Genomic DNA, 26,771 nt, shown 5'->3' with positions numbered 1-26,771 from the left:
CCTAGATAAAAGGAAAAAGTAAATGTGTCAGGAATCCTGGTTTCAGCAGGGATGGAGTTAATTTTCTTCTAACTAGCTGGTGTGTTTTGGATTTTAGATGTGAAGAATGTTGATAAACACCCTGATGATGAGTTGTTGCTAATGAGACCAGCTCTCCAGGTCTCGCTAATGTGCACGCACAAGAAGCTGGGAGAAAGACAGAATAATTGAGCCAACCTGGGCAAAGAGTATTCCATGCCATAAACATCATGTTCAGTATATAAGTTGTGGTTGCTCAAGGTGCGGGCATCGCTCAGGGCCAGGTTGGATGAGGCTCTCAGCAACCTGATCTAGTCAAAGATGTCCCTGCTCCTTGCAGGGGCGTTGGACTAGATGACTTTTGAAGGTTCCTTCCAACCCTAACCATTCTATGAGTCTATGATTCTATGATTCTGTCGCTCGCTCTTCCTGTCTCCCTTTCGCTGCTTTACTTGCTGCTCGGTTTCGTTTCCATAATCACTGCTCGGGACGGGCTGTATCAGTCATTGGGACATCAGGTGGTGAGAAATCTTGCACTGTTCATTTTGTATATTTTAGTATCCTTATATTTTGTTGTTATTGTCATTTTCCTTTGCTATTCTAGTAAACTGTCTTTATCTCAACCCATCAGTTTTCCTTTTTTTCCCAGTTCTCTTCCCCCATCCCACTGGGAAGGGGGAGCAAGAAACTGTGTGGTGACTGGAGCTAAACCACAACACAAATATTACCTAAGTTATTAAACACTCTTGTATAACAAGCTGGTTAACACAGGAGAAATGTACTAACTGAAGAATGTAAAGAAAGTTTATAGACAGTGCTCCCAAGCTCCCTGGATGCGAGAAGAGATGTATTTGAACATTTCTGCTTGCTCCATTTTTGAGACATTGCTGAAAGACTCTAGGTTATCCAAAACAGAAATATAAGGCAATATGTGTTTACAAGTGGGAGTTGGAACTGTGTGTCATTGTGGTTTCTTTTTTTTCATTTAGAACCTTAGAACTTAGAAAATGTTGCACATTTTTTTTATGTCTTTGCTAAAATAACGTGCACTTCTTTTACCCATTATCTCATACAAAGCAAGTTTAGTTAAAGCTGACCCATTCAGGTTATAGTATTTCCACACAAAAGATAAATCTACACCTACGCCCCTTCAGGGAGCTTGCATGCTAGATGTGTTGAGGGCAAAGTTGGCAATGCCTCTTGACAAGCTGCAAGGGCAAGTAGGATAACCGGAGGGCCAGGTATAGCATCGAGAAGTTTACCTAGTACCCACAACACCTCACAGCTCCAAGCAACCTGCAGAATCACACAGCAATGTAGTCAAACGGGTTTTTAATCTTTGCTTATCAGTCAACCTTGGCAGTCAGTCAGAAAAGCAACAATGGGATACTTGGAAAATAATGTTTGCCTGTTTGCACTGGGACAATGAGAGAAAGTAGCAGAAAATAAAAGAAGGGTCAGCTGTTTGCGAAGTCAGAAAGGAGTCTCAGAAGAGGAGCTAGATTGCACAGGATAAGCAATACTTGAGGGTGGAGAAAGTTTTGCTTGACCAAAGTGAAGGCTGGAGTGGCATTGAACAGGAGGACACTCTTAGAAGTGAAGAACCAGACAAACCCAGAGCTGAATGTGCGGATGTTTGCAGCTTATCTTTATTAGAATAAAGGCTGAGGCTGAGGCAGAGCCTGGAGAGTCTGCAACCAAGTGAGCTGGTCTGAGGCTCGCCTAGTTCATCAAGAAAAGGCATTAATTCTGCTCAGCTCTTCAAGAAGCGGTTTCTATACTTAAAATCTCCAACAAAGGATAGCTAATGGAGATGGCAGGGAAGGGGGCTAAAAAGCATTGACTTTTGTAAGCAATGTGAGCTCAGCACCCCCAGTTGCTGCAAGCTGGTATTTTGGGTGAAATTCCTGTAAAAGCTACAAAGACACAATGCAAGCACTACGCCCCTGCTCTGCACAGTTAGTGCTTTATATTGGAAACGAGGGGAGTGGGAGAGCTCACACAGACCTGTATCTCAGGTGGATGTACTGTATAACCAATACTATATAAACCATACTGAGAAACATAAATAGTTAAAATATTTTGAAGCAAGGTTTAGGTATAGCAAATCACCCACACAAAGTTAATAAAAAATTTGGTTTAAATCCATGTTTGTTTCAGTTCACTGATGGTTAAGGAAAGATAACCACAAAGATATTCTGAAAATAATCTAGCAGGGTTTGTGATTTTTTTTATTAAATGAGAGGCATCATAGATAGGGCATTAGGCTTTTTCTAACATTACAGTACTTTACTCAAATAATTTTCTGACTTAAGACTTTGCAGGTAGTCATTAATTTAATGGCAATACCACGTACATTGTTATATGTACAGGACAAGCATGCAGTAAAGCACAGTGCATGCCATAGGGGATGACGGCATGGTTTACTTAAGGCAACTCAAGCAGGCTTAGCCAGCTGATCCAGGTAACACATTTACACATCCCTTGGGCATGATCATCCACTCAGACTCCAAGTTAAGCAGATTGTTGGAGGCAGTATGCTCCTGTGCTAAAGCCAGAGGCTAAACTTTAACTCTGGATGGATGATGGGAGTGGACCACAGCTCGGGGTGAAAAGCCATATAGTGTGCAAGACAGATAAATAAGTCAGTGAGCACATCTAGTCCCTAGGCTGTTCTGATCCTAAAATCAGACTAAGTAGCTTAAAACACCCAAGTGCAGAAATAAAGATAGTGATTTGCATTAACTAATTTGCATTAACAAAGGCAGACAAAACAACAGGGTACAAAACGGGAAAATGAAGAATGGAGTACAATAGAAAGAAAATAACTCTATTACATGCTGTTTTATTTCAGTTCCTCTCAGAATGCAACCCTCAGCGGGTAGAATATGCAGCCTGCCAGTCTGCATGTGGTCTAAAGGTGTAATTCCTCTCCCAGCCCAAGTATGTCCTGTAGCCTGTGTCTTGAGATGTTCGTTCCGGTATTTCACGGTAATCTACAGCTAGAGGAAGAGTAGCCTGGACAAACTGGCTACTAGTGCATGTGCTTTGGTTCTGGTATCTAGGACACCACTACTTTAAAAACGTGCATGGTGGGAAGGCACTCATCTCTTGGTCCTCCACGGGATAGTCCTGCTGCATTCTTCTGCTTTTCCTCATCCCCAGCAGAAGCTCCTTGAGCAGGTCATGCTATCCTCCTTTAACCTTCCTCTCTAGGTTAACTCCTTCAGGTTACAGAGTTCCTTCCTCCTTCTTAGTTTCAGGCTTTTCTGGGAACAGGGAGCACTTCCCAATATTGTGTGATCTCCGAATTGTGCTGGAAGAGCACTGGTATTTTCTAGTACAGTACCCTACCTTTGTTTTTGTTTGCCTTTACAATTTATTCTAATAACCCATTTTTCTCTTGCTCCGTAACAATTAAAGCATCATAAACAAAACAGTTATGCATATTACTGCTAAGAGGAATTTATTCAGCACATTGTTGTACACTGAAAACATTTGTCCAGCACAGGTCAGCTGGGGGAGATATTAATGCCACATTTTAAAGTATGTTTTTGAATAAAAGAACAAAAATGCAAACAGAGTTATTATGAAAAGTCAGCTGGAATTCAGTTGTTTTTAACATTTTTATTAGATTCCCTTTCCTATAATAGTTTTTTGTCTTATCTGCTCTCTTCCTCTGTTCTTCAGTCATCTACAGGTATGATGAAAATCCCAGAATTTTTAGAGGGACCTTATTAAGTATGAGGAGAGAAAGTGCAGGAGAGAAAACAAAAATGAAAAGACCAGAATAAGTTTCCACATGGCTTCTTGCCTTCCTGCAAAAAGTGATGCAAGACTGCAGATCCCTTTTCAATTTGAGAATTACTCATTTACAACTTAGCAGGTAGTGTAATTTCTCCACATCCCAGCATACCCATAAGCCAAATAAGAATCACACTGCTTTCTGTGTCCTCTGGTGATGCTTACCTTATGTCACTGTTAACCCTTAGGCACATCAGAATAGCAAAGTATTCTTATAAGGATGAGGAACTGCTACACAGCAATGTCTTTACACTTGACAAAAAGGGAATCTCAGTGAAGCTGCTAACATTTTTAACATTTCTGTATTTTAAATTCAGGTGTAGAATTTTGTTCTGTCTGCAGCTGAAAATGAAATCTCTCACATATCTTGTTAGGGACCATTTCTTAAGGATATCTGTCACTGTTACTAGTCATTAATTTAAAAGCAACAACACCTCTTCATGCTATGTCACACCTGTCCCACCAGTCCTCCACATTTTCTGTAAAAGCTGAGACACATCAGATGGAAATGGCAAACAAAGAAAAGGAAAGGAAGGGAGCTGGAAGACAGAGCATAGGAAGAGGCTCAGGGATCTGTGATTGTTGTGCTTGTTCTCAGAAGTGAAGGCTAAGTGGGGACATCGGATTGCTACCTTCAACTATCTGTTTGGAGGTTAAAGAGAACTAGACTCTCCTCAGAGGCACAGGGGACCAGGGCAAAGGACAAGATTAAACAGTCACATGTGACATCAAAGAAAATTTCAATTTCAAACATGAGGAAAAAAAATCTTCTCTGTCATTGCAATTAGGCACAGCAATGAGCTGTCCAAGGAGGATGCAGAATTGCCATCTGTGCAGATTTTCAGACCCCAGTGGTCCAAACCCTGAGCAGCATGGCCTAGCTTTGGTGTTAGCCCTGCTTTGAGCAGAAGACTGGACTACATAATCTCCACAGATCCTTTTAACTGTATTTTATTAATCCATTAAGCAAGATGAAACCTTTTATCACACACACAAAAAAGTGGAAATTACTGGACAAACCTTTTACCTGAGGTTACAGACTAGGTGTCATTCTCCCTCTTCTCCTCACCTCTGCCTTTAATGAGACAGCTACCCAAAAGAAGTAAAGGTATTTCAGCAGTTAAACAAATTTGTTTTAAATTATTTGCAAGATCCCTTCCCCCAGAACAATAATAGCTCGAAAGCACAATGTGCTATTAAAATTTACATTTTTCTTAGGTGAAAATAAGACACACACACAAAAATCTTTAGAGGACTGCTTTGTGTTTTCTGGCACACTTACCAGTGACACAGACTTGAAGAGGGCATAGAGAGTCTACGTTACGAGTTGTAATGCTGAGTCAGATGCAGAGGAGTTGCTGGGAAGGGTCAGCCCAGCCAAGGAAGTTTCCAGGACTACATCACAGCCAATAAATTATATTTAGTCGTCAAGAACATTGTGCACACCATAAATTCTAGGGTATAGTTACATCCAGGAGCCACTGCCCTTGGTCTAGTCACACACCTTTTGGGTAGCTCTGCAATGATGTTGTCAGAACCTTTCTTCTACATCCTGTCAATTCCAACCATCTGTCTCTGACTTTTGATCATCTGAAACTAGAGAGAACACATACTGCTTTTTTTTTTTTAAAATTAGATAAAAAAAAACCAAACAAACAACCCTTTGGAGCAATTTTAGGGAACTGGAGCTATGTGTGGGTCCTCCTTCTCCTTAGCTTCGTTTACAGAGGGGAGACACTACCTGCTCACTTGAACAGGGAGCACCCTCCTTGCAGGCATATCCCAGGCCTCCCCTCTAAACGTGAAACTCAGTCCCGGCGCCTCGGCAGAGACAGGGCCGTAGCCGGACCGGAGCGGCTGCTCGCCGGGCGAGGACGGCAGGAGGCCGCAGGGAGACGCCGCTTCACCCCCTCCCCCCGTGCCGCAGCACTGCCTGTGGCCGGGACTCCCCAGAACCCAAGGGAGCGGGAGGGGGCGGGGGGCTTGCCCAGGCCAGGCGACACCTCCCGACCTCCATTTCGCAGCGCGGCTCCGACCGCCGGCGGAACATGGCTCCCCGCGGCGGCGTGACGCCCCCGCCCCGCCGCGTCCCGCCGGTCGGGTGCGGCCGGGGTACCGCCTCCCGCCGCGGATGTGGGCGGGGCGGCGGTGGCAAAGGCGGAGCCTGCCGGTCGGCTACCGTGCGCCCGGGGCTGCGGAGGTTGAGGAGCGGGCACCCGCGACCATGACGGCGGCGATGAGGCAGAGGTTTGACCGGTTCCTGCACGAAAAGAACTGCATGACTGCCGTGCTCGAACGCATCGAGAGCAAGACAGGCGTCAACCGCACCTACATCGCCACCGGTGAGCGCCGGCCGCCGCCTCCCCTACCGTTAACTGCCGCGCTCCGCTCGGGGCCGGGGGGCGCCTCGCAACAGGGGTTGGGGCGGTGGGGGGGAGGTGCGGAACGGCCCATGGCGGCGGCCGCGCCCTTCCTTCCCGCTCCTCCTCGGGCTACGCCGGCGGCGCTGGGGCGCCCCGGGGAGCGCGGGGGCGGGGGGGGCTCCCACCCATGCTAACGGCTCTCTGCTCTCTCCCCGCGCAGCCATCATCGGGGCGGTGGCCGTGTACCTGGTGGTGGGCTATGGCGCGTCCCTGCTCTGCAACGTCATCGGCTTCGGCTACCCCGCCTACGTCTCGTGAGTTATGCCACTGCCGCCCCCCCCCCCCCCCCCCCGCGGGCTGCCCGCCTCGCCCCGCCGCCTGGAGCGTGCGGTTGCCAAATCAGAGCCCTGCCCTGGCGCACGGGCTGTCGCGGTGGCGTTCCAGGACCCCGCTCCAAAAGTCCTGGATTTGTGGGTTTTTTTTTTTTTCCTTCCCGCCCACCCGTTTCCCTTAGCGTGTACAGGTGCCAGGCGCTGAGTAAAGAGGGGGGGTCTCTGCCGTCTAGCGAGTGCTAGGTAACGAGTTACGGGCGGGGGTGCTGGGTCAGGTCCGCGCTTGCAAACCCGTCCTCGGTGAGGAGCCGGATCGCTGTGTCTTACCTGCCGCTAGTAACGGGCGGCAGAACCGCTGCGGTATCAGTATCTGCTGAAACTCACACCGATGTTTTTGGGAGGATGCTCCCAGGTGCGCAGGAAGGCGCTGGTGCGGTGTCAGCATAGGCTTGACAGGGAGCTGTAGGTACTGTAAGGGGCTGGAGACACCGATGTGTTAAGGAGTGCTCCTTACTCCAGAACCATCTAGCTGATGAGAAGGTGGAAAGGAAGACGCTGTAGCTCCTCTTGGGTGTAAAAGACTTAAAAATACTTCGTTTTTCAAAGGCAAGCCTCCTTAGGTGTTTTGTTTTTAAGAGCATCTGATCTCTTTCAGGGATGTTATATTGTTATGAGATGGATTTCCTGTTAGGTAAGACTACAGTGGAGTACGATCCGAAAGGCTTCAGGAATGGACTAAGGAAAACCTTCTGTGTAGCCTAACGCGTTCATAAAATGGAAGTCCTTCCCACCTGTACTGCTATACTGTTGAAACGCAGTGCTTCCCTTCTCCGTAACTCAGTCTAAATACAGTCAGCAACTTTTAAAAATATGTTTTCTGCAATTAGCTCCTGGACAATACAAAGTAGGTTCCTTCTTTTTTTCTTTTTTTCTTTTTTTTTTTTTTTTTTTTTTTCAGATATGTGGGAGGTTGAATTAGTTTAGACTCTCTTGAAACATCTTCTAGTTGTGTTGCCTGACATGAAGCAACGCTTTGCTAAATACTGTTTCCAGTGAGCACTAATTTATGAGATTATAGGCCAAGAATTCTGCAGAAACTTAGGTTTTCTTTTCTATAAGGCAATTTTTAGTGAAAAGATTAGTTAAAAAATATTTTTTCGTTAAAATCTGAAAGTGAAAATGTCAGCCAGCAGTTTCACAACTTTAAAACAGTTGTGTAAGATTTATGCTTATGTAATAATTTGGGCTGGACTTAGGTCACTTTTAAACTTACATAATTATTTTCTAAAATCCTAATAAAATTTTAAAATTGGTTTTAAAACTGGTTTGGGATTCTATTTTAAATCTGCTGTTATGCAATGGTGAATAAATTGATAATAAAAGCTCTTAGAGGTGTGGAGGCAAGACAGTAGCAAATCAAATACAAATAATGGGTTTTTCTCATCCGATTTTTTTCTTCCAAATCTGGAAAATTATTTTATTCTAAATTTTTTTTTTTTTTTTGTAAAATGCCTGCCCTTCTTCATGCTGGAAGGTGGTTTTAAATGTGTCTTAATGTGAAAAGTTACATCCTGCATATTGGTACCACGGGGTGGGGGGTTTTGTTTTTGTTTTGTTTGGTTTTTTGTTTTTGTTTGTTTGGGGTTTTGTTTTTTTGTTTTGTTTTGTTTAGTAGTGGGTGCATATGCCATTGTCCTTGGCTACTAATTTTACTTAAACAAAAAACCCCTGAAAAACACACACATAAGTACAGCTGTCTTTTCAATGCTGAAACATTTCTAAGAGAAAATCAGAATCTTGGGTGAAAATCTAATTTAAAGTGCATATGATGTGCCGCGTGCCAGTGGCTTTCAGTGGCAGCCCGCAGACAGCACAGGTGGGCTCAATCCCCTTCCCTTTCTTCCCGAGTACGGAGCTGGTACGTAGCATTTTCCCATATGTGTTGCTCTGTCCACAAAGCTGCAAAGCCAGCAGTGTGTCTGCAGAGGTGACATAGGAGGGCATGTGCTAGTGCACTCGTTTTCGTGGTCCCCGTTCAGTTTCCCCTTCTTTAGGGGTGAGGTGTGTGAATTCAGGATAGGCAATGTTGCCCGTGTAGGGTTATGGGACGAGCTTGACAGCAGCACACTGGGACATCTGTGCTATCTCCTGAGATGGCTTTCAGTCTGGAGTCAAGCATGGGCTGCCTCACCGTGAAAAAGAGCAAGAGACCTCTTTGATGATTATCCTTCTACCAGAGCTTGTTTTTGTCCTGGAGCTACCATGCCGCTCTCCATATCTACCGTAGAGTCTCTATGCAAATGCAGAGCTAGGTAGCGAGAAGAGAGAACTGAATTACTGGAGTGATACCTCCTCTCATTTTCTGCTGCTCTGGGTCTTGTACTGTAGTCAGGGTGCTGCAGAGTGCTGTCCCCAGTGCTCATAAAGCATAAAGACCACTAGCATAAGAACCTAATGTATAAAGAACGCTAGCCAGGGTTTGTTTATTCCTCTTCTCTATTCAGTCTGTCCCCCTTGAAAAGACAGCTGAAGAGCCTGCTATACATATGAACTAACAGAACTAAGTGAGATTTGCTTCCTAGCATTGGGCTAAAACCAATTTTCAGCTGTTTTCATCAGCTGCAAACACCCACAGATGGCTTTTCCTGTAAAAGCTGTGGCTTCTGCAAGAGTCCAGGAGCAGGAGATGGACCGAATTGTGCAGGGTGTTAGTTTGATGTTTACGCAGGTGTTTCAACAATGGATCCAAGCCTGAAATGTCTCAGAAAGGTACTGAAAGAGAAAAAGCAGATTACTTTTCCCCCGTTAACTGACTTACTTCTTCTGCGAAGTAGATCAGTGTATAATTTCTGCATTGTTAGTGACTGAATTGTTTAAAGTGAGTAAACAGTGAAGTACTTGGTCAGGCTTCTGTTCAGCAGAGGCGGCACTCTTGAAGGAGTGGGACAGATGTCTCTGTTCTGCGAGGGGCATCACCTCTTTCTTGCCTGAAAGAGAATACGTTGGGGGAAAAAACAAGCCTATAGAAGGATGCTCAGCTCAGATTTCGGTCTGTTCACACATGACACCAGGGCAGTTTTACAAATGTGCAGCGATCTGCTTGTCAGGCCTTGTATAATTCTGTAGCTTATTTTCTTTTGCTTACATAGTTCTCTGTATTCGTTGTCAGTGCCTGCCGTGCAGCAGGTGCGAATTCCAGTGGAGAAGTGCTGGAGGCGGTAGCTGCTGGGTTAGACGTAGCAGATGGGGTGTGCCTGGCCAGCGACGTGGAGTGGTACAGCTGCCGCTGCGCTGCTGCCTGCTTTCACATCACCACGGTGCTGGCCTTGGCCAACACTCAGAGCCAGTGTGAGGGGAGGGAGCAGCTCCCCAGTTAATGCCGGTCACAGTTTCCGGCAGGCACAGCTGTTTTACCTTCTCCTTCCCCCTTGTTCATGTTCACCATCAGCTTTGCTTTGTGTAAGTCTATAGTGGTTTTATACATGGAGGAGTTTCTTCTCTAGTGATACAAAACCTTCCCCAAAATCCAAGTCTTCTGTGTCATGTTGTCAGCAAGGGCCCTCCCAAGGCTCTTTAATGTAGGCAAAATTAAGCAGTGTTTTTCCAAGGAAATGTTATCTGACTGTTTCCCCCTAAGTGAAACAATCTGGATTAAAGTTTGTCATAAAACCCTACTCTTCCTACCTGAAATTCTCTTGACCACTATGTACGAAGTAGAATAATGAATTTTAAGTTGAAATCTAATACTTGTTTGCAGGCTTTTGTGTTTGGTAGGCCAGCATTGAAAAGTTTACCACAGATGATGGAGGCAACTTTTTATACTTTCAGTGAGCCTTAACGGCGCAAGGTGGTATTCAGACTAGTAGATGGAAAAAGTGAGTGTTGGCAGTGTGTGAATAACATTGCCAGTATTTTCACTGCTTCTTTAAACTTTCCAGAGCTAGCCTGTTAAATGTAGCTCCTCCCACAATCAGTGGTGGTTAACTGCCTTGAAAAAAATGAGAGCGCAAGCAGGAAGGGAGCCTTTGATGACTAAGAAGTGTGTGCAAAGGATTGGAAGTTTCTGAAGTGCTGTCATGTTGGTTTAAAAATTTCAAAGATGAAAATAGCTTTGGGCAGTAAAATGTCTGAACTTATTACTGGTGTCTTCAAGGGACAAAAACAGTGTGATACAATCATGCCTCTTTCTGCTTTGGCTAATTTTATGCTGTTACTGCAGTTTAGCTGGTTTTACTATGTGAGGGCTGCTCCTGACATTTTATAACAGGAAACAATCTAAATTGGTTGTAGAGAAGCATAAACAGACATTCACATCTTAATTTGAATATTGTCATGGTGTCTTGAGCCTGTCTCCTAGCTCCTTTGTCTCTTCCATACCTCTAAAACAGGAACACTACTTTTCTTTGGTCACAGTTGGTTAGAAAATGTAGAATCGTTCCTGTATTTGATGAGAGCTAGGGCAGCAAATTTGCTTTCTCTTAACAAATTTTGAGGAGAACGCTTACTTTTTTCCTTCATGGAAAATGCTACATGACATGCTAATGTTCACAAGTAATGCTCTGCTGCTGCTTTGTAAAAGTGATGCGAGAGTTGGTATATCTAACCAAATTCACAACATTCAGTATAAATATAAGTGGAAAGTTTCCAAATCTGTCTGCACTTAACGCTATTTCCTCTCCCATCTGGTATTCTTTTTGTGGAGCTTCAAACAATTACAAGGATATTTGGAGTTTTTTGTATATGTTCTGCCAAATCAGTTCTTCCAAACTTACTTGCTTTTTGCCTTTTTACCAGACCTCCTTGGTCACGATGCACTGCGGTACTGCACTGTGCATACAATGAGCAAGATACTTCTTAAGTGAGGATAATGAGGCTGCCTTCAGCTGTTGGGAAATGCAAACTTTCATGTGAGGTTCTGTGAACACTGCATAAAACTTACTATTTTTTTAAAAAAGAAAAATTGCAAAATGTTACTGCTACACAGCTTAGCAACTAGCACTGTACTCATAAAGGAGATTCTTCAGGTCTCTGCAGACCAGCCTCAATCCAGAAGTTAGTCCTCAGCCTAAAACCTGAATCCCTTTCCCACTCCCTGATAAGCCAATTTTTTAGTTATATTCAATAAGTAAAACTGTAGGATTTTTGTTTCTAGTTTAAAAACTCCTTACACGGCGATTACCTGCAAACAGCAACATTTTACTGAGATGAGTCTGAAAATGTTGCACTATGATTTAATACTTTGCTGTACATTTGTATGAATTAAGGCTGTACTGTAATTCTTTTGCCAATATTGCAGTAAACAGAACTGAAAACCAGTCCGAGAGCTGTAACAAAATTACACTGATATATAGTCTCCAGGGTGCAGGGTAGGTCGACAGGAAAATGTAACTTTTATTCTTTGGGTAGTGTTGTAAGCATGTAGCAGGGCCACAGTTCTTTTCCATTTCATCACAACAGTACTGTTTCATCTCGGTGCCTGCATCCTCAACTGTAACAGCTGTGGGGAGGCAGCCAAAGCATGTGAAACACTTTTTTCCCTTCTAACAAAATTGTCTGTCACAAGCAGAGATGCGTTATGTCATAGATCCGTAGCTTCCTCTGGTGGCATGCCTTCCCTATGCAGGTAAAATGTGGCCTTTTCCAAAGTTCCCTCACTGCAGGCTACTTCTCATTCCTGGTGATACCTTCAGAAAAGACAACCTGAAAGACTTGCATAGTACAAGCTGGGATTAGACATAGCGGGCAGTGTGGCAGTACTGGTCGCACTGCTAGCATGGACGAGTACAGCCAGCAGTGAAGTTGGTAAAGCTTAGCCAGAGGCTGCGTACACAGGTCAGCTCTGCTGAAGGCCACAGTGACTTTCTTTGCCGATGTTAAGAGTGGAAGTGAAGGAAATCGCCCTTCCAGAGAGGGTGTGTGGGTGGCTTCTCTGGGAGTGGAGAGCTGAAGGCTGCTGGAGCTCCTGCTGCGCAGCACCACCCGCATCGCCCAGCCTGTGTGGCACAGCGAGCAGAAACTGGCATGGTTTGGCAGGCTGGACTGAGGCACTGACGCATGTTAATCCCAGCACAAAAAGCCTGCGTGGGTGTGTGTTTTGGGGAATCTGGTTTTAACCTGAGTGAGAACTGGAACTGTCTCATCCTGTGCTGCTACAAATACTTGTTTGAGAAGAGAGCGGGCCAAGAATGAGCAGAGAGCAATGAAATGAAAAGATTGCTACTTTTTTTGCAGAGGTCTACCTTTGTGCTGAGTTAACATGTAGTCTGCAGGACCCGCTTCACTGGTGAGCAAAATGGCATGTGCTCCTTTTGTTCCCTCAGTTTCTGTTTCCTTTGAAGAAACAAAGGTAGAACCCTTTGTACTACTGTCACATTGTTTGGTCTTGTCTCCTAATAATATCTGTCTCTGCATGGACAATGAGCCCCCTTGCTATCTTCTGTGAATTTGTCTGCTGCCATCTTCTGGATACATAAAAATTTTGAGAGGGAAGATGGTAGACTTACGCTGCAGCAGTTGTGTAAGTGCATTTGGCAAGAAGGTGTTTTGGGTATCTGCAAATGCATGACTCTGCTATTTGAGTTGGTAGGGAGGAGGAAAGATGGAAGACAGGTGGCTTTTAACTGATGGATGAAAATGTAGAAGACAAGATGGTAAAGTATGAATGTGCAGGTACTTGTTTCAGTGAAATGATGCCAGGTGTCACCGAGGCAGCCTGCTACAATGAGTCTGAAATGAGGATGGCAGGAAGGCACCAAACTGAGGGAGTCTGTGGTGCAGTGGAGTGTTGCTCCCACAGGAGTGTCTGGATAGGTAGCTGGAAGTAAGTTATTTTTTTTAAATCACCACAATCTGCTGTAAAGAGTTGGAGCAGACCAGTACAAGCTCCAGAAGTTTAGGTAATTTCAGTTGGTTTTGTTTTATTTTTAATTTTTTTTTTTTAAGTTAAACAGGACAAAAGAAGTGTTACGCTTGGCAAAGAGGGTCATGAATATGCCTGCCTACTCGTTTAGTATAGCACCCGTTGTAAAACTGAAGCAGAGGTGCACAAAATGTGCGGGGTTATTGAGGGACAGATCTGGCTAAAAATGAGGTTTTTCCTTGGCTCCCCATCTGTCTGCAGAAGTTGCAGTGCGACCCACAGCAGGCCGTTTTCACTGTTGAACAGGCATCTGTGTTTGAAAGAACTGAGCTGTGGTATTTACCATCGAGTCTACTGGTAGCTGTTCCTAGTGATTGCTCTTACCTCTGACATGTGTAGCTACTGTAAATAGTTGTTTGAGGCTTTATTTAAAATCCTCTACAGTCAGTATGTAAGCATCATATAAAATCCTTTCTGATATGTAATTACTATACATAACCAACATGTAATTTCATCGTATCAATATTAGAAAAAACTTACAAAAACCTGAGGGTATCTCTTATTTTTAAATTTGAAACTCTAGGCTTTGGATGCTTCTTCCTTTGTTAGGAAATCTTCATGTTATGTGCTGATGAGACAGACTCATCTGCTCTTGCAGCATATAAATAACCATTACAAGAAGGCTGTCCTGAAGTTGTCTATACTCCCAGTGTCTCTTGATCTGTTTTTCACTTACGTTGGAGATTGCATTTTGAATATCAGACTGATTGATCTGTGACTTAACATGAAGAATAACAACATGTTATTGGCTTGAAGTAATACGTATGTATATCTCCTAAGGTTAACTGGAGAGTGTTACGCCAGGTTAATACCGAAGAACTTGTAGAATAACTTGTAAGTTTAATTAGAGTGAGATTCTCGTATTGAAAAGAGTGTAGTTACAAATGGACGAAAATCCCTATCCGTTCAGATACTCTGCATAGCTCACCGTACTTATTTGTTCTTGGATAACGAGTATTTTCTATGACTCACTATTGAAATAGTGTGTAAGTAGCAAAGGATGGAGATAACTCTTGTCCTTTTATTTAAAAAGGGACACATTAGACTATGGATTTCTACTGGCAGTCTCAGCTGAGGGACTTACAAATATTCTGCTTCTGAATGGGAAATAAAATACTTGCTTTTCTTTGACTTCACTTAGAAACTTTCATTCACTGACGGCCCTACTTTATCCATTTTTTCCTTCTTTCCCTCCCAGTAAATGGATTTGGGACTGCAGTCATGGCTAACAGATGCAGTTTCTACTCTTCCTCCAGAGCTGATGTTGCTGGCTGTGTGGCACAGCAAGCTGGCTGTTATCTTGGTGTGGTAGGGGTCTGTCACCCGAGCTTGTTGCATGGTGTTTACCTAGGTCAGACCATTATAGGAGAGGAAACGTGCTGTTTTCTACAGTGTGCAAGAAAACACCGTGTGTGGATTTAATACTGCATATCAGCTGGTTAAATCACACTGGTTTTTGACTACTTGTAGCACTGCTGCTTGTGACCATCTGACTGTGAACGTGTCATGTTCCTGTATTCCTTTCAAGACACCATCTTAAGTAACTACGGCAGCAGATGGTGCATGTTCAAAGGGAGCACACCCGTGGCATTGCATTTATGGAGCTCTTAAAGGCCATCCGTTTTTACAGGAGAGAAGATAATAAAGTGTACCTCATTAACACAAGGATAGGTCGTATGCCCTTTGCCACAGAATTGGAAATTCTAAATTTATTTTCATTATGACCAAGATGACTTCAACGTTAACAAAAATTAAACAATACTTCCTTAAATCCCTGGATGGCTTTAGATGGTTGAAAAGCAGCAGGACCGTTAGCAGTTTCACTGCAAAATGTTCTCTGACAAATGCCAAGCTAGTGTGCTTATTGTGGTAAAGTAAACCTCCCTCTGTGTACCTCTAATGGAGCAGTTGTCAGCAGAACCAGAGAAATTCATGTGCTGAAACCCTGCAGCAGGTTTTCCTTAACACTGAGAATCTTTGCAGTTAGTTGCTTTCTCTCCTCCATTTATCCACAGCTCTAACTTCCTTACTAGTCACTTTCTTTCCTTCCAGAAGTAGGTTTCACGCTTTGAAATAGATCATTAGGCCTCTCCCTTATCTCGTTGTTTGGTTTGGTTTGCCTTTTTTACAGGGCCCCCTCACCTGGTGGTATTAGAATAACTGAGAGGTGCTGGCATAGGAAAAATGTGGTTCAGAGCAGGAGGAGGGGAGGAGCGGTTGAGGTGGGCACTACCTTTGAGCTGGCTGCCTGGACTGCTATTTCCTAGCAGTGCGTTCTGAGGAACAGCAGTTCGCAGACCTGCTGCTGTCCGCCGGTGGGAAACCTCTTACTGCAGTTGTGGTGGTGCTGTACCTCAGTAACAGCGCGTTACTGTGCGTGATGGGGTAGGGCAAGGGCTGTTGCTCTCCCAGTTGCGAGGCACTGCGAGCCAGCCACAAACTAATGGAAATAATGCATAAATTAAGTATCAGATCCTCGTATTGCATTTCAAAGTAATGCTGTCCAGTATCTATGCCAGTTTTCTCTGCGTGTGATGGGTTTGCCAGTGCTTTTGCTAAAACATGAGGCATGTGACATAGTTGATTTTTTTGTTTGTTTGTTTTTGTTTTTGCCTTAATTTACAGAACTAGGAAGTGACAGAGTCCAAAGGGTTTGTCAATTCACAAACCAGGAAATGTACTCGTAGCCAGCCGTCCCTCTGTGGTTTCTGTTCTGCAAACCTCTCTCACTCTCAATAGTTTTTATGGACTGAAAGAGAACTTTGCGCCTTTGATAGATTCCACAGGTGCTGCTTCAGCAACAATATAGCTGATATTAAGGAAATAAATGATAAAGGAATTAAAACTAAATTCATTAAACTGAGTCTACAGATTTTAGTCCTGTGAGTGGAGAGGACAAATACTCTTTAATACTCTTAAAGCTTCATGTTATCAGGCTTACAGTTGCTAGCATTTCCTTCTAAAACGTCTTACAGTGCTGATCTGGAACTTAGCAAATCCCGAGTCTCCATGACTTTTACTGAAGAAAGCACATATGCATCTTTCTTTCAACTTCCTATTTTTAGAACTGTGTGAACTTGAACTACATTCTTCTAGCAGCTGGAGAATAAAACCCAGTTAGTCATTACTTAGGAAGCTCGACTTCCCTCAAGTGTACTACTAGTACCATAATCTACATCAGAATTTGTAAGTGGAGTAGGAGTGGATTTGTAGAGCAAAACAATTGGCGATGCAGATAGCTTGTCCTCACTGTATGGGCAGGGGGTACTGGATCTCTTCTGCTTCTGTAGACCAAGTGCTTGTTAGTAGTTAGAGCAAATCTTATGGTTTACCTTTTGAAAGAGGTAAACATTATGTACATTATGAGTAAATTAATGTACATTATGTACATTATGAGTACATTATGAGTAAAGATATTTGAGATGCACTTCAAAATCCTGAACTACATTTAAAATTTTAATGTAGATGCTGTTTGCACTGAAAAGTGCTGGTCTGTTATTGTCCAAGTTAAGAGAGGCATTCAGATTCTGTAAAGTGTAATTTAAAATGTTCTTTGTTAGAGCTAACACTGTAAAGAAACAGAATCATGTAGTCAACCTTATGTCCCTGTGGATGCTGGGAACCCCAAGTTGTGCAGCAGTGGCTCAGCCTGTGATCCACACACAGCACACCGTGCAGACCTCGTCTGTAGACAAGGTTAGTCCATTTTGGTCATTTAAGTTGTAGGATTTTTCTTTCAAGGTGACAACTCTATTCATCGTTTCTGCTGTCAGAGAGGAAGGATGTTCACTGTTGGATACAGGCAAGGATATGCAGGTGGTGTAATCACTTGCACCCAGCGGGAGCTGCCCACAGGCACCTCTGTTACAGTGAGCTGGCAGAGTTTATCCTGTGACCAGGGGATCTGTGCTGCACAGCATAGGCCTCAGCTTGCTCAGGTTAACTGTTACATAGATCACTAATGCTTTGGTATACAATGGTCTTCTGGTCACCATTACCACAATGCATCCAGAACTGGAACTGGCCAAAGATTATCACCTCTCTTCCCTGTCCCATGAACTGCTTCATGAATGAGGTGAGCATGCTCATGGTTTTTGTTTTTTTTTTTGTTTGGTTGGGTTTTTTTCTGTAATCACAGAGCTAGAAATAGCTTGAATGTCTTTTTATTTTTGAAGTCTTACATGTAGGTGAAAGCTTTGCTGTTCAAACATCTTGGGCACATTTTATGATAGATACTCTTTAGTTCTCTTCTGTAGAGCGTGTAGAGCAATTAAGTGATGAAGATTCAAATGTGACAACAAATCTGACTCATTAAAAAGGTCGCCAGTATAGATGAGACTGGTGCTGCTGATATGCTCACTTGTTTTGTTTTCCTTACAGAATCAAGGCTATTGAAAGCCCCAACAAAGATGATGACACACAGTGGCTGACTTACTGGGTTGTGTATGGCGTTTTCAGCATAGTGGAATTCTTCTCTGATATCTTTCTGTCCTGGTTCCCTTTCTACTACATGCTAAAGGTATGTTAGTTCATGTCCCCTCTCCTAAAATTAAGCCTTTGATATAACAAATTTAATGTCCTCAAGAGTGGATAGCTGACAAGAGATTCCCTTGGAATCATTCTGGGGTCACTCCTTATTTTTAGATGCTGGCTATATGTAATTTAGCACTATGAAAGTGATCTGTTTACAGCTGGTGGTTTTGTGAGGCAAGAGGGGAAGTTGGGATGGGTGGCAGGAGAAAGTCTGCCACGTTTTAGGAAAGAAGAAACAGTGTAGAAGTACCATGGAAAGACTGTTCTTTGTCTTGATGTTCAGGTAAAGTTGGACAAAATGATAGCATGTGGTAAACACTACAGAGTGGCTCAATTTTTTGCTTTAAGGGCATTAGTGAAAGTGGAATGTAAAATCACAAAAAGCAGCAAAAGGAAGTATTAAGTTCTGTGCTACTGAGAGCAAAGAAGGAATTGCAATGTAAAAATAGTTTGAGTCACACAGACTTCATTTTTAATTAAGCCTGCTTTCCTGAAAGGAAATGGAAGGTATCAGAAGAGCTTGTTTCTAATGCGTATCTGTAATATGGATTGACTACCAACAATGATTTACTTAATGTGTTCCAAGCTTTGTTTTTCAACTAAGGTGTGACTGTATTGCCAATCAGCCTCAGCATATTAAATTGTTCTAGGAGATAGCCAATTACTGTGTATGGTCTTGGGTAGAAGAGATTCTAGCTTGCTGCAGAGCCAGTTGTTTAGCTTAAAGAACTGTTAAATATTTTCTGTGTCAATGGGCTCTTCTATTTTGTCTCTTTTGCTTTGTTTGCGTGATTTAGCACTGCTAAAGTTCTTGAAATTATTTGTTTGCCAGCTGTTGTGATGGGATCATTTAAAATTTTAACGGTAATATCTGATGTTGCCAAATGCTTTTTCCAGGAAATGCCATGTTCTGAAGGCAAGTATTGGCTTGGACAGCTCAGTTCCTTTTGAATCTTGAACGGGCATAAACTGTGTAATCATTTGGACATTTATTTCCCTGGCTCCCTAAGAAAAAGCACATATTTGAACTGCTGCTTCAAACTAAAAATATTCTGGCCTGTCTCACAAAGTTAATCCTCTCTTTCCCCCTCTTTTCTTTTTCCGTTAATCAAAAGTGAAAATACATTTTTCTGTTTGAAGCTTAATGTTTTTGCGAGGTTTTTGAGAAGGATCTGCTAATTTTGAAGTTTAGCATCGGTAACACATGTGAAAGTTGGACTATTTAATATATTCAGACCAAGCCAAATAGTGATAAAAGTGCAAGTTCATGTGATCTGAATAGGCTCCAGAAAGATTGCTTATGGCACTGGAATAATCTGTTCTTAATCACTTAGGCAGTTATTTAACTTCTTCACCTTCAGTTTAGCAAGATTATGACTTTACCCATTTTCTACAGTGGTATATCCTTGCAGTTCTGAATTTTTTTTTTTTTTTTACTAGACTGGGATAAAGCTGTAAAATCAAAATTACTAATTTTGTTCCTAGGTAACAAAAGGGAAAATTCAACCTCTTTTAGTTTTAGAGGAAGTTGAACTTACAGCTGAGGGGTTTCCTGAAACAAAGGAGAACTAAGTACTTCTTTGTATATTGGGACAATTTAAATAACTATCAGTAATTGGCCAATTATTCTTTAACAGGAGACAAAAATCAATACTTATCAGCTTTTAATGAAAGATAACAATTTAAGATAGTACATTTTATTATTTCTGTTATCTTAAGTTCCAAATAATAGAAGCTTTTGAAAATGGATATTCCATCACTTTTTGCCTTTATTTTCTTTGACCATACTTAATGATACTGCATCAGTTGCTGCTTACTGGTGCCAAATTTTATTGCATGTTGAATTCTTTCCTTTAATTCATTGAAATGTTCTTGGTAGGCATTCTCACTGATGAGCAGTAAACTTTGAAAAAACCTTTCTTTCTCTTCTGGGAAAACCCACCTTTAAGTCACTCTGTACAGACATCATGACCAAATAGGTGAAAGAATAAAGCTTAAAGCTTACCTAAAAATATGATAAATTAGTTTGGCAAAATCTTCTGTAGAAGGCAGTTGTTATCCCCAAGAATCACTTATCCTTTTCAAAGAGATCACCTATCAAGATACCTCTCCAGCTCCAAATATAGAACTCGTTTTTGCTACGGCAAGGGGAATGAGAAGTGGCCTTAAAGAAGCACTAGCAATCTCCTCCAAAACCAAGAAGCTAAAGATGTTTTCTTCAACTGATGTGTATCAGTGGGATCAGTTTTAATGTGGTATGCACTGCAATGAAGAGAAAGCCAGAATTTTACAGGTATGAAGAGCAGAACCTACAGAACATTCAATCTCAATGTCCCTTGAGGAAGAATAGAGGGAAAGTATTCCAAAATACTTGGAAGGCTTGCCTGAAGAAGACTATGTGGTTTTCATAATTGAAAAGGGATTTTATTATATTTTTTCCTTTTTATTAAATTTGGCCTTGTAATGGTCAAATTATTATTTAGGAGTTTCTTATGTAATATGAAAACAAATACTTGGATGTGGTTTTGTCTTTGCAGTTTTCCAGCAGGAAATCAAAAGTACAAGGGGAGGAGAGGAGACAGAAATGTCTGGCTACGCACGGTGGAATCCTGAAGGGATACTAGTGATCAAATTAGTTTCTAGGAAATGTGTTTGCACCATGCAATGTGCAGGAAACCTCATAAATAAATAAGAAACTTTGCTTATATTTTTAAAGTGACTTTCAGAAGCTCTAGCACATGCACTGAAACATCTCTCTGGCTGCTGTAGATACGGCTGTGAGAACTGGAAAACCTCTGAAGTCTAAGCTATTTAAATAATAGTGCTACTGTATTTAAATGGAGACATTTAAGTTGCTTATGGGTTTATTGTAGCTTAAATGGTCAGTTTGTTTTTTGGTGCCTAACTTAGCTAATTGTGTGGTGGGTTTTTTTTCCAAGAGGAGGAGTTGTTTCTGTTGTGTTTTCTCCTTCTTTTCTGCTCCGACAAACGTGTGGCAATCCTCAAACATTTAATCATGTCTGACATCAAAACAAAGTACATTTTGGCTGAGGCTCGGGTAGTTTTGGTTTGTGTTTTAAGAAAAGGTGGCCTGTGAAAGGCTATTATGCTTCTATTTTCTGGAGAGGCTTTTAACGTGGAATTATGTTGTACTGTTTATGTCTGGAAAGAACTGTGCAATTGCTGATAATATTTGCTTAATTTTGTTGCAGTTTTATCCTGTAAAATCTTTACATATACTTTCAGAGCTCAAGCAAATCTAGTTATGGCACTTCCTGGTAATACATGTAATGGCTGTCTTTCCAATCCCCTTTTTAAGATACAGAAATACTACCCCACGCATTGTGGTGTTTGGTTTCCCCCCCCCCCCCCCCAGAGAGCAGATTGTTTTATAAAAGCAATCTAAACTATATGATCCAAAAACATGGCCCATATCTGTGCGCTATGTGTAGCTTGGATAGGTCTTTCCTCTTTGTCCCTTTAGCTCTGGGATGCGCACAATCCCATTCTTTCCACTGCTGCGTTTTCAAAGCAAGGAGGCAGAGAGGACATGGATGTGTTTTGGCTGGATTTAAGTGATTTAGGGGCCTAGATCTTCAATCATACCTGTGCCACATCATTTAGAAGTAGCCAGAGAGACTAATGTTTTGTCTAATCAGGTTTTATACTTCTACCTTTAGGGAAAAAAAAGTTCATGCAATCTTGATAGATCTGTTACCAGATAACCTTTACTGCTAGAGCCCTCATCCTTTACCCTATCAGGATCCGTGGAATTACTCCAATATAAAGATGCACTGTGAGTAACTATACTGATGTGCATACTTACCAGACTGCAACCACACAAAACAACGGGGCTAATGTACTGTTTTAAATATGCTCAAATCTGTGGCAGAGTTAGGAGGGCGTGCTACACCTTGTCTCCTGTTCATTTCTGCTACTTATGCAGATGTGCTCCTTCCTTGTAGTGTGGCTTCCTGTTGTGGTGCATGGCTCCAAGTCCTTCTAATGGGGCAGAGTTTCTCTATCATCGAATTATCCGGCCTTTCTTCCTGAAGCACGAAGCTCAGCTTGACAGTGTTGTTAAAGACCTGAAAGACAAGGCTGCAGAGACTGCAGATACCATCACTAAGGAAGGTGAGGAAAAGACCGTTCAGTAGTCACATCAAGTATGAGGAATTTCTGTGGGCACCTCTAATATTACAGTTAATATTCATCCTTCTGGGGGGAAAAAATTGTGAAAAGACCATGTAAATTATAATAGAGAAATTAAATTTGGATGAAGATGCCAGCAAAAGAGGACTGCAGTGGATCTTACTTTCTAGCATACTATCTACCAAACCATGTAGATTGTGTAGATTTTGCTTCTATTTCCTTGCATTCTATAGTGGACCCTTGCACTCTAAAATGTCTATTGGTAGTTTTATGAATAAGAGAAGGAAATCTATTAAGTAGCTAAAATAAAGATTTATTTACATTTCATTGGAAATTAAATTTATTTATAAGATTTCAAAGCACCTTAAGTCCCCTTTTGCCTAAGCAATGCATGCGGTCTCATTTCCTCTTACCAGCTTAAGCTGTTTTCCTGTCAGTGTCTAAGTGATCTGTCTTTCTCAACTATGCTTGGAAATTTTGCTGCATGGCCCTTCCTGAATCATTATTGTTAGACAAGTAGCTTAAATAATGCTTTTCAGTGTTGCACATAAGATTTTTCTGTCCTCATTCCATCACTTATTCTTTCTTTTTCCTATTTTTACATATAAAGATTTCCACATATATGTGTGTGCGTGATTTCTGTAAAAGAATGTATTTATGTACACACACACACACATTAGTGTTATTCCTGACCTATTTCACCAGCTTGGTAGTATGTTTCTCGCTGTAAACCTGTATGTTCCAAACACTGTAAACAGCTCTGATTTATTGATATAATAGTTGTAAGTCAGTCTGTGCTGTTTATTGTGCTGTTCGTTGCTTACGGTTTATTTTAAAAAAATCTTTAAATGATGAGTTTTATCACTATGTCTGTGTGTAAGTGTATATGAAAGCTATGATTTTTCTTTTGTGATGTTTCTTTTGTGACCTAAAAGGAAAATTATTTTTTAAATGCAGCTCAAGAACACTGAATAAGCCACTTACTCTGTAGGTCTCTAAGATTAAACTTGCCTTTATTTTCCTGCAGCCAAGAAAGCAACAGTGAACTTACTGGGTGAAGAAAAGAAGAGCACTTAAACTGTTAACTGGATAAAGTTTCCCTACCACCTCCTTTATGAAGCTTGATGTTACTGGGAACTGTGGTATAATTTTAATAATATTGCCTTGGAAACATTTTTGATATATTAAAGGAATGTGTTGTAAGTTTGCTTACTACTTTGCTGTGTCTATATAGAAAGTAAGCATTTTTATTTAAAAGCAATGCAGTGGGCAGCATCTGAAGCTTAATGAAAATATTTTATTCATCTTCATGCAGAAGAAATCTTTCAGCAAGCTGTTTCTGCAGTAACATAAATAAAAAGTATATATCCTACAGGCTCTGCACTTCAGTTGTCTCTGTGTATGTAGTTACTTTGAGTGTAGTGCATCTGGAAACATGAAGCTGTTGTGTAATGAAAATACTAGTCTGAATGGATCTTCTTGAAAATACAGGAAGTTCTTGTGAGAAATGGCATAATGGATGTATTCCCCACCAGCAAAGTTGTAAATTATGAAGTTGTGTGTTCTAGGCACCTGATGATAGAGATTATGCACTATGGCATGTTTTGTTGTAACACAATATTTGGTACAGTGTGTGTATTCCTAAATGGATAGATACTAAATATAGGAAAGAGTAACTTCATTCAAGAGATCAAACTTATGTTAGCGTGAAGTAATTTGCCAGAAATGGGTGCATTAAATTGCACGAGATGCCTAAAGTACAACTCTTTGCCTCTTGCCACACAAAGTTGTCATGTAAAGACATGTTATTGTTAATCTAACATCTGTTGCTAACAGAGTGCCTTTTAAGATCACACTCAAAAGCACAAGCCACCTTTCACCAGGGAGTGATACCATTACAAACACTTTTTCCTAAAGTCCTGTTGAAATATTAACTGCCTTGCGTGTTGGTCCTCAGAACTTACATCATTAATGGGATGGACTACAACCTCCCATGACCTTTTTCTGCTCATAAAAATCTGCAGTCTCTTCTGTGTGTACTAAGAACAACTTTGCATGAGCACTGAAACTTCCTGAATAGAGATACGGTTGTCATTACTCGGGATATTCCTGACCAGTTGGTAAGAATGCAACCAAAGCTGCTCAGAGAATAAAGTTGTTTTTTTTTTTCAATCAATCAGCGGAAAATAATTTTTTTTCTTAGATCTGAATCTGAATTTACTCTTTCACACTGCAGTGTTTGCAACAAATTCAGCATGAATTACTGAAATCTCCTTGTTCTTATTTCCATTGTGACATTTCTTTAAAGCCTACAATAATGCTATGAGAGTTCCTAACTCACAGAACATGCAGAAGGTAAGCTTAAGCTTTTGAGACAATAAAAGTGATTTCTGGTCCTTGATCTTAAGTTCAACAGATTTAATCTTAAAATAGACTTTTGAAGACTTTGGGCATTCTGCAACAAGTTGGATATATAAATTTTGCTGAGATGCAGTTCTTGCATCTTGCTATAAATTTTGAGATGCAAGAACTGCATATGAATGAAGCACACAGTGCAACAGCAGGTTAGTTTTGAATTTGAGAGATATATATTGTAAGAAGAGATGTAAAAGTGTCTTAAGAGGAAGCATTTTAAGATGGAAAACACAGCCCTTACCACTGTCAACTTTGGTGGGGAAATGTGAGACCCACTGTGCATTGTTTTCTGTAGTAGAGCATGCAGTTTATCATTTGAAGGAAAAAATGTAAAATAGCACAGCTAATCATTCCATGACAACTTCTTGTTATGAGTGGATGTGCTGAAGAGGATAAAGTTTACAGCAAAGTTGTAGATGTAAGCAAGTAAGTTTGAAGTGACTCACCCTTTAAGTGGTTTAATTTCTTGTCTTATTTTGCTGTGTCTTAAACCCACTGAACTTCTCTGTAAGCTGCACCAAATCCTAGTGCTGTGTTTTAAATGCTATCAGCTGCGTATATAACAGTCATGTGGCCAGTGTAATTTAGCTTCAGCTCTTGAAATAATAAGTAATAAAACCAAATATACTTCATAGTCTATTTGATTTAGGTACAAATTACTACATAACTTACTTCTCTAAAAGCTGCTGCTAAGTCTTAGACTTTCCAAGCCTAACAAGGTCTGCAGTGGGAGACGGAACCTATTTTTCTTTCCTTATACTACTTGACAGTTCTTCCACTGTTATTAATGGGGATAAAACATTTCTAGGTAAGGGTTAAAACATTCCCTTACATCTCTCTTAGAAGTTAACAGTTGTTAGGCTTTAAGTCTGCTTCTTGTCCTTTGTCCTGGTTTTGGCTGGGATGGAGTTAATTTTCTTCCGTGTACTGCTATGTTTTGGATGTAGTTTGGTATGGGGAGAATGTTGATAATACACTGACTGATGTTATGAGTTGTTGCTAAGAGATCAAGGACTTTTTTCAGCTTCTCAGGTTTTGCTGATGTGCAGGAAGCTGGGAGGGTATAGCCAGTACAGTTGACCCAAACTGGCCAAAGGAAGTATTCCATGCCATAAAATGTCCTGCTCAGTATATAAGTGGGGGTTGGCCAGTGGGCAGCTTTCTTACTCTTTCTCTCGCTGCTTGGGATTATTCTGGGATGGAGAGTTTTCAGTTTTTGTTCTGTCATTACTGTGCAGGACCAGATGTACTGGTCGTTGGGTGGTGAGAAATTGTGCATTGTTTTGTGTATTTTATTATCCCTATATTTTGTTATTATTAGTCCTAGTAAACTGTCTTTATCTCAACCCACGAGTTTTCCTTTCTTCCTAATTCTCTCCGCTATCCCACTGGGGAGCAGGATGGTGAGCAAGCGGCTGTGCGGTACTTGATTGCTGACTGAGGTTAAACCATGACACTTTACAATTTGATATTTTTTGACCAGCAGCTAAATTCAGTGCTCCTTTGTCAGATTTCTACTTGACATAGAACTAACATCTGTTGTTACCAGAACTTGATCTTGTTTGCCTTGATGTAAGTAGAAATGAATGAATTTCTGTGGCAAGTTATGCTTTCCTGCAAGTAACTCCACTGGGCTGACCCCACAGATCAGTGTTTTTCTCAGTCTCCTTCACAACATCTATGTGCAAATGTTGGTATGCACAGCTGCTCCATGTCTGTACTAAAGCTGAAATGTGCTACATAAAAATGGACACAAATAAAGAGATTCTTACAGGACTGGTATGATGCCTCAGTATTTCTTAAGAACTCTATACATCAACACTGAAAACCTGATTACTTTAAGAAGGCAGACTGTCTTCACAGGATAGTCACTTTTTAATCCAAACTTCTTTACTGTAGAACTAGTAGAAACCTCTCTCTCAGTCTGAAGGAAGTAATTGTGTTTTAGAGCATCAGGCCGTAACAAGAGTTTGGAATACAGATCTGTTCTCAACAGTGAGCACTCCAAGTGGCTGCCTACACAGTGCAGCTTTCCAGACTTCATAGCCTTGCTTACCTAAGGAATCAGGTTTAGTGTTCCTTAGAAACGTACAGAGGAAAAATGGTAAACTACAGTGATTTCAAAGTTTCTTCCTCGCCCATTGGTTTTCTAGTGTTCCATAAGTGACCTAAACAAATAATGCTGCATAGTTCTTGGCAGGTTGAGGAGGGTTACATTTGCAGTTCCTTCTGGTA

The 26,771-nt window shown here is 41.5% G+C and overlaps 1 protein-coding gene across 1 annotated transcript; it reads left to right on the top strand.

Annotated features, from left to right (window-relative positions):
- Nucleotides 1-5,973: 5,973 nt before the first annotated feature.
- On the top strand, nucleotides 5,974-26,312 carry REEP5 (receptor accessory protein 5). Its single transcript, XM_086770848.1, has 5 exons — nucleotides 5,974-6,164; nucleotides 6,406-6,499; nucleotides 17,817-17,955; nucleotides 21,935-22,103; nucleotides 23,149-26,312. Exons 1-5 carry the CDS (start codon nucleotides 6,047-6,049, stop codon nucleotides 23,196-23,198), a joined length of 570 nt encoding a protein of 189 aa, XP_086626974.1. The 5' UTR covers nucleotides 5,974-6,046; the 3' UTR covers nucleotides 23,199-26,312.
- Nucleotides 26,313-26,771: the final 459 nt, after the last annotated feature.

The sequence above is a fragment of the Chlamydotis macqueenii genome, chromosome Z (genome assembly GCF_036417535.1).
Source record: "Chlamydotis macqueenii isolate bChlMac1 chromosome Z, bChlMac1.mat, whole genome shotgun sequence".
NCBI classification, from domain to species: Eukaryota; Metazoa; Chordata; class Aves; order Otidiformes; family Otididae; genus Chlamydotis; species Chlamydotis macqueenii.
This window is presented reverse-complemented; position numbering and strand designations above follow the sequence as displayed.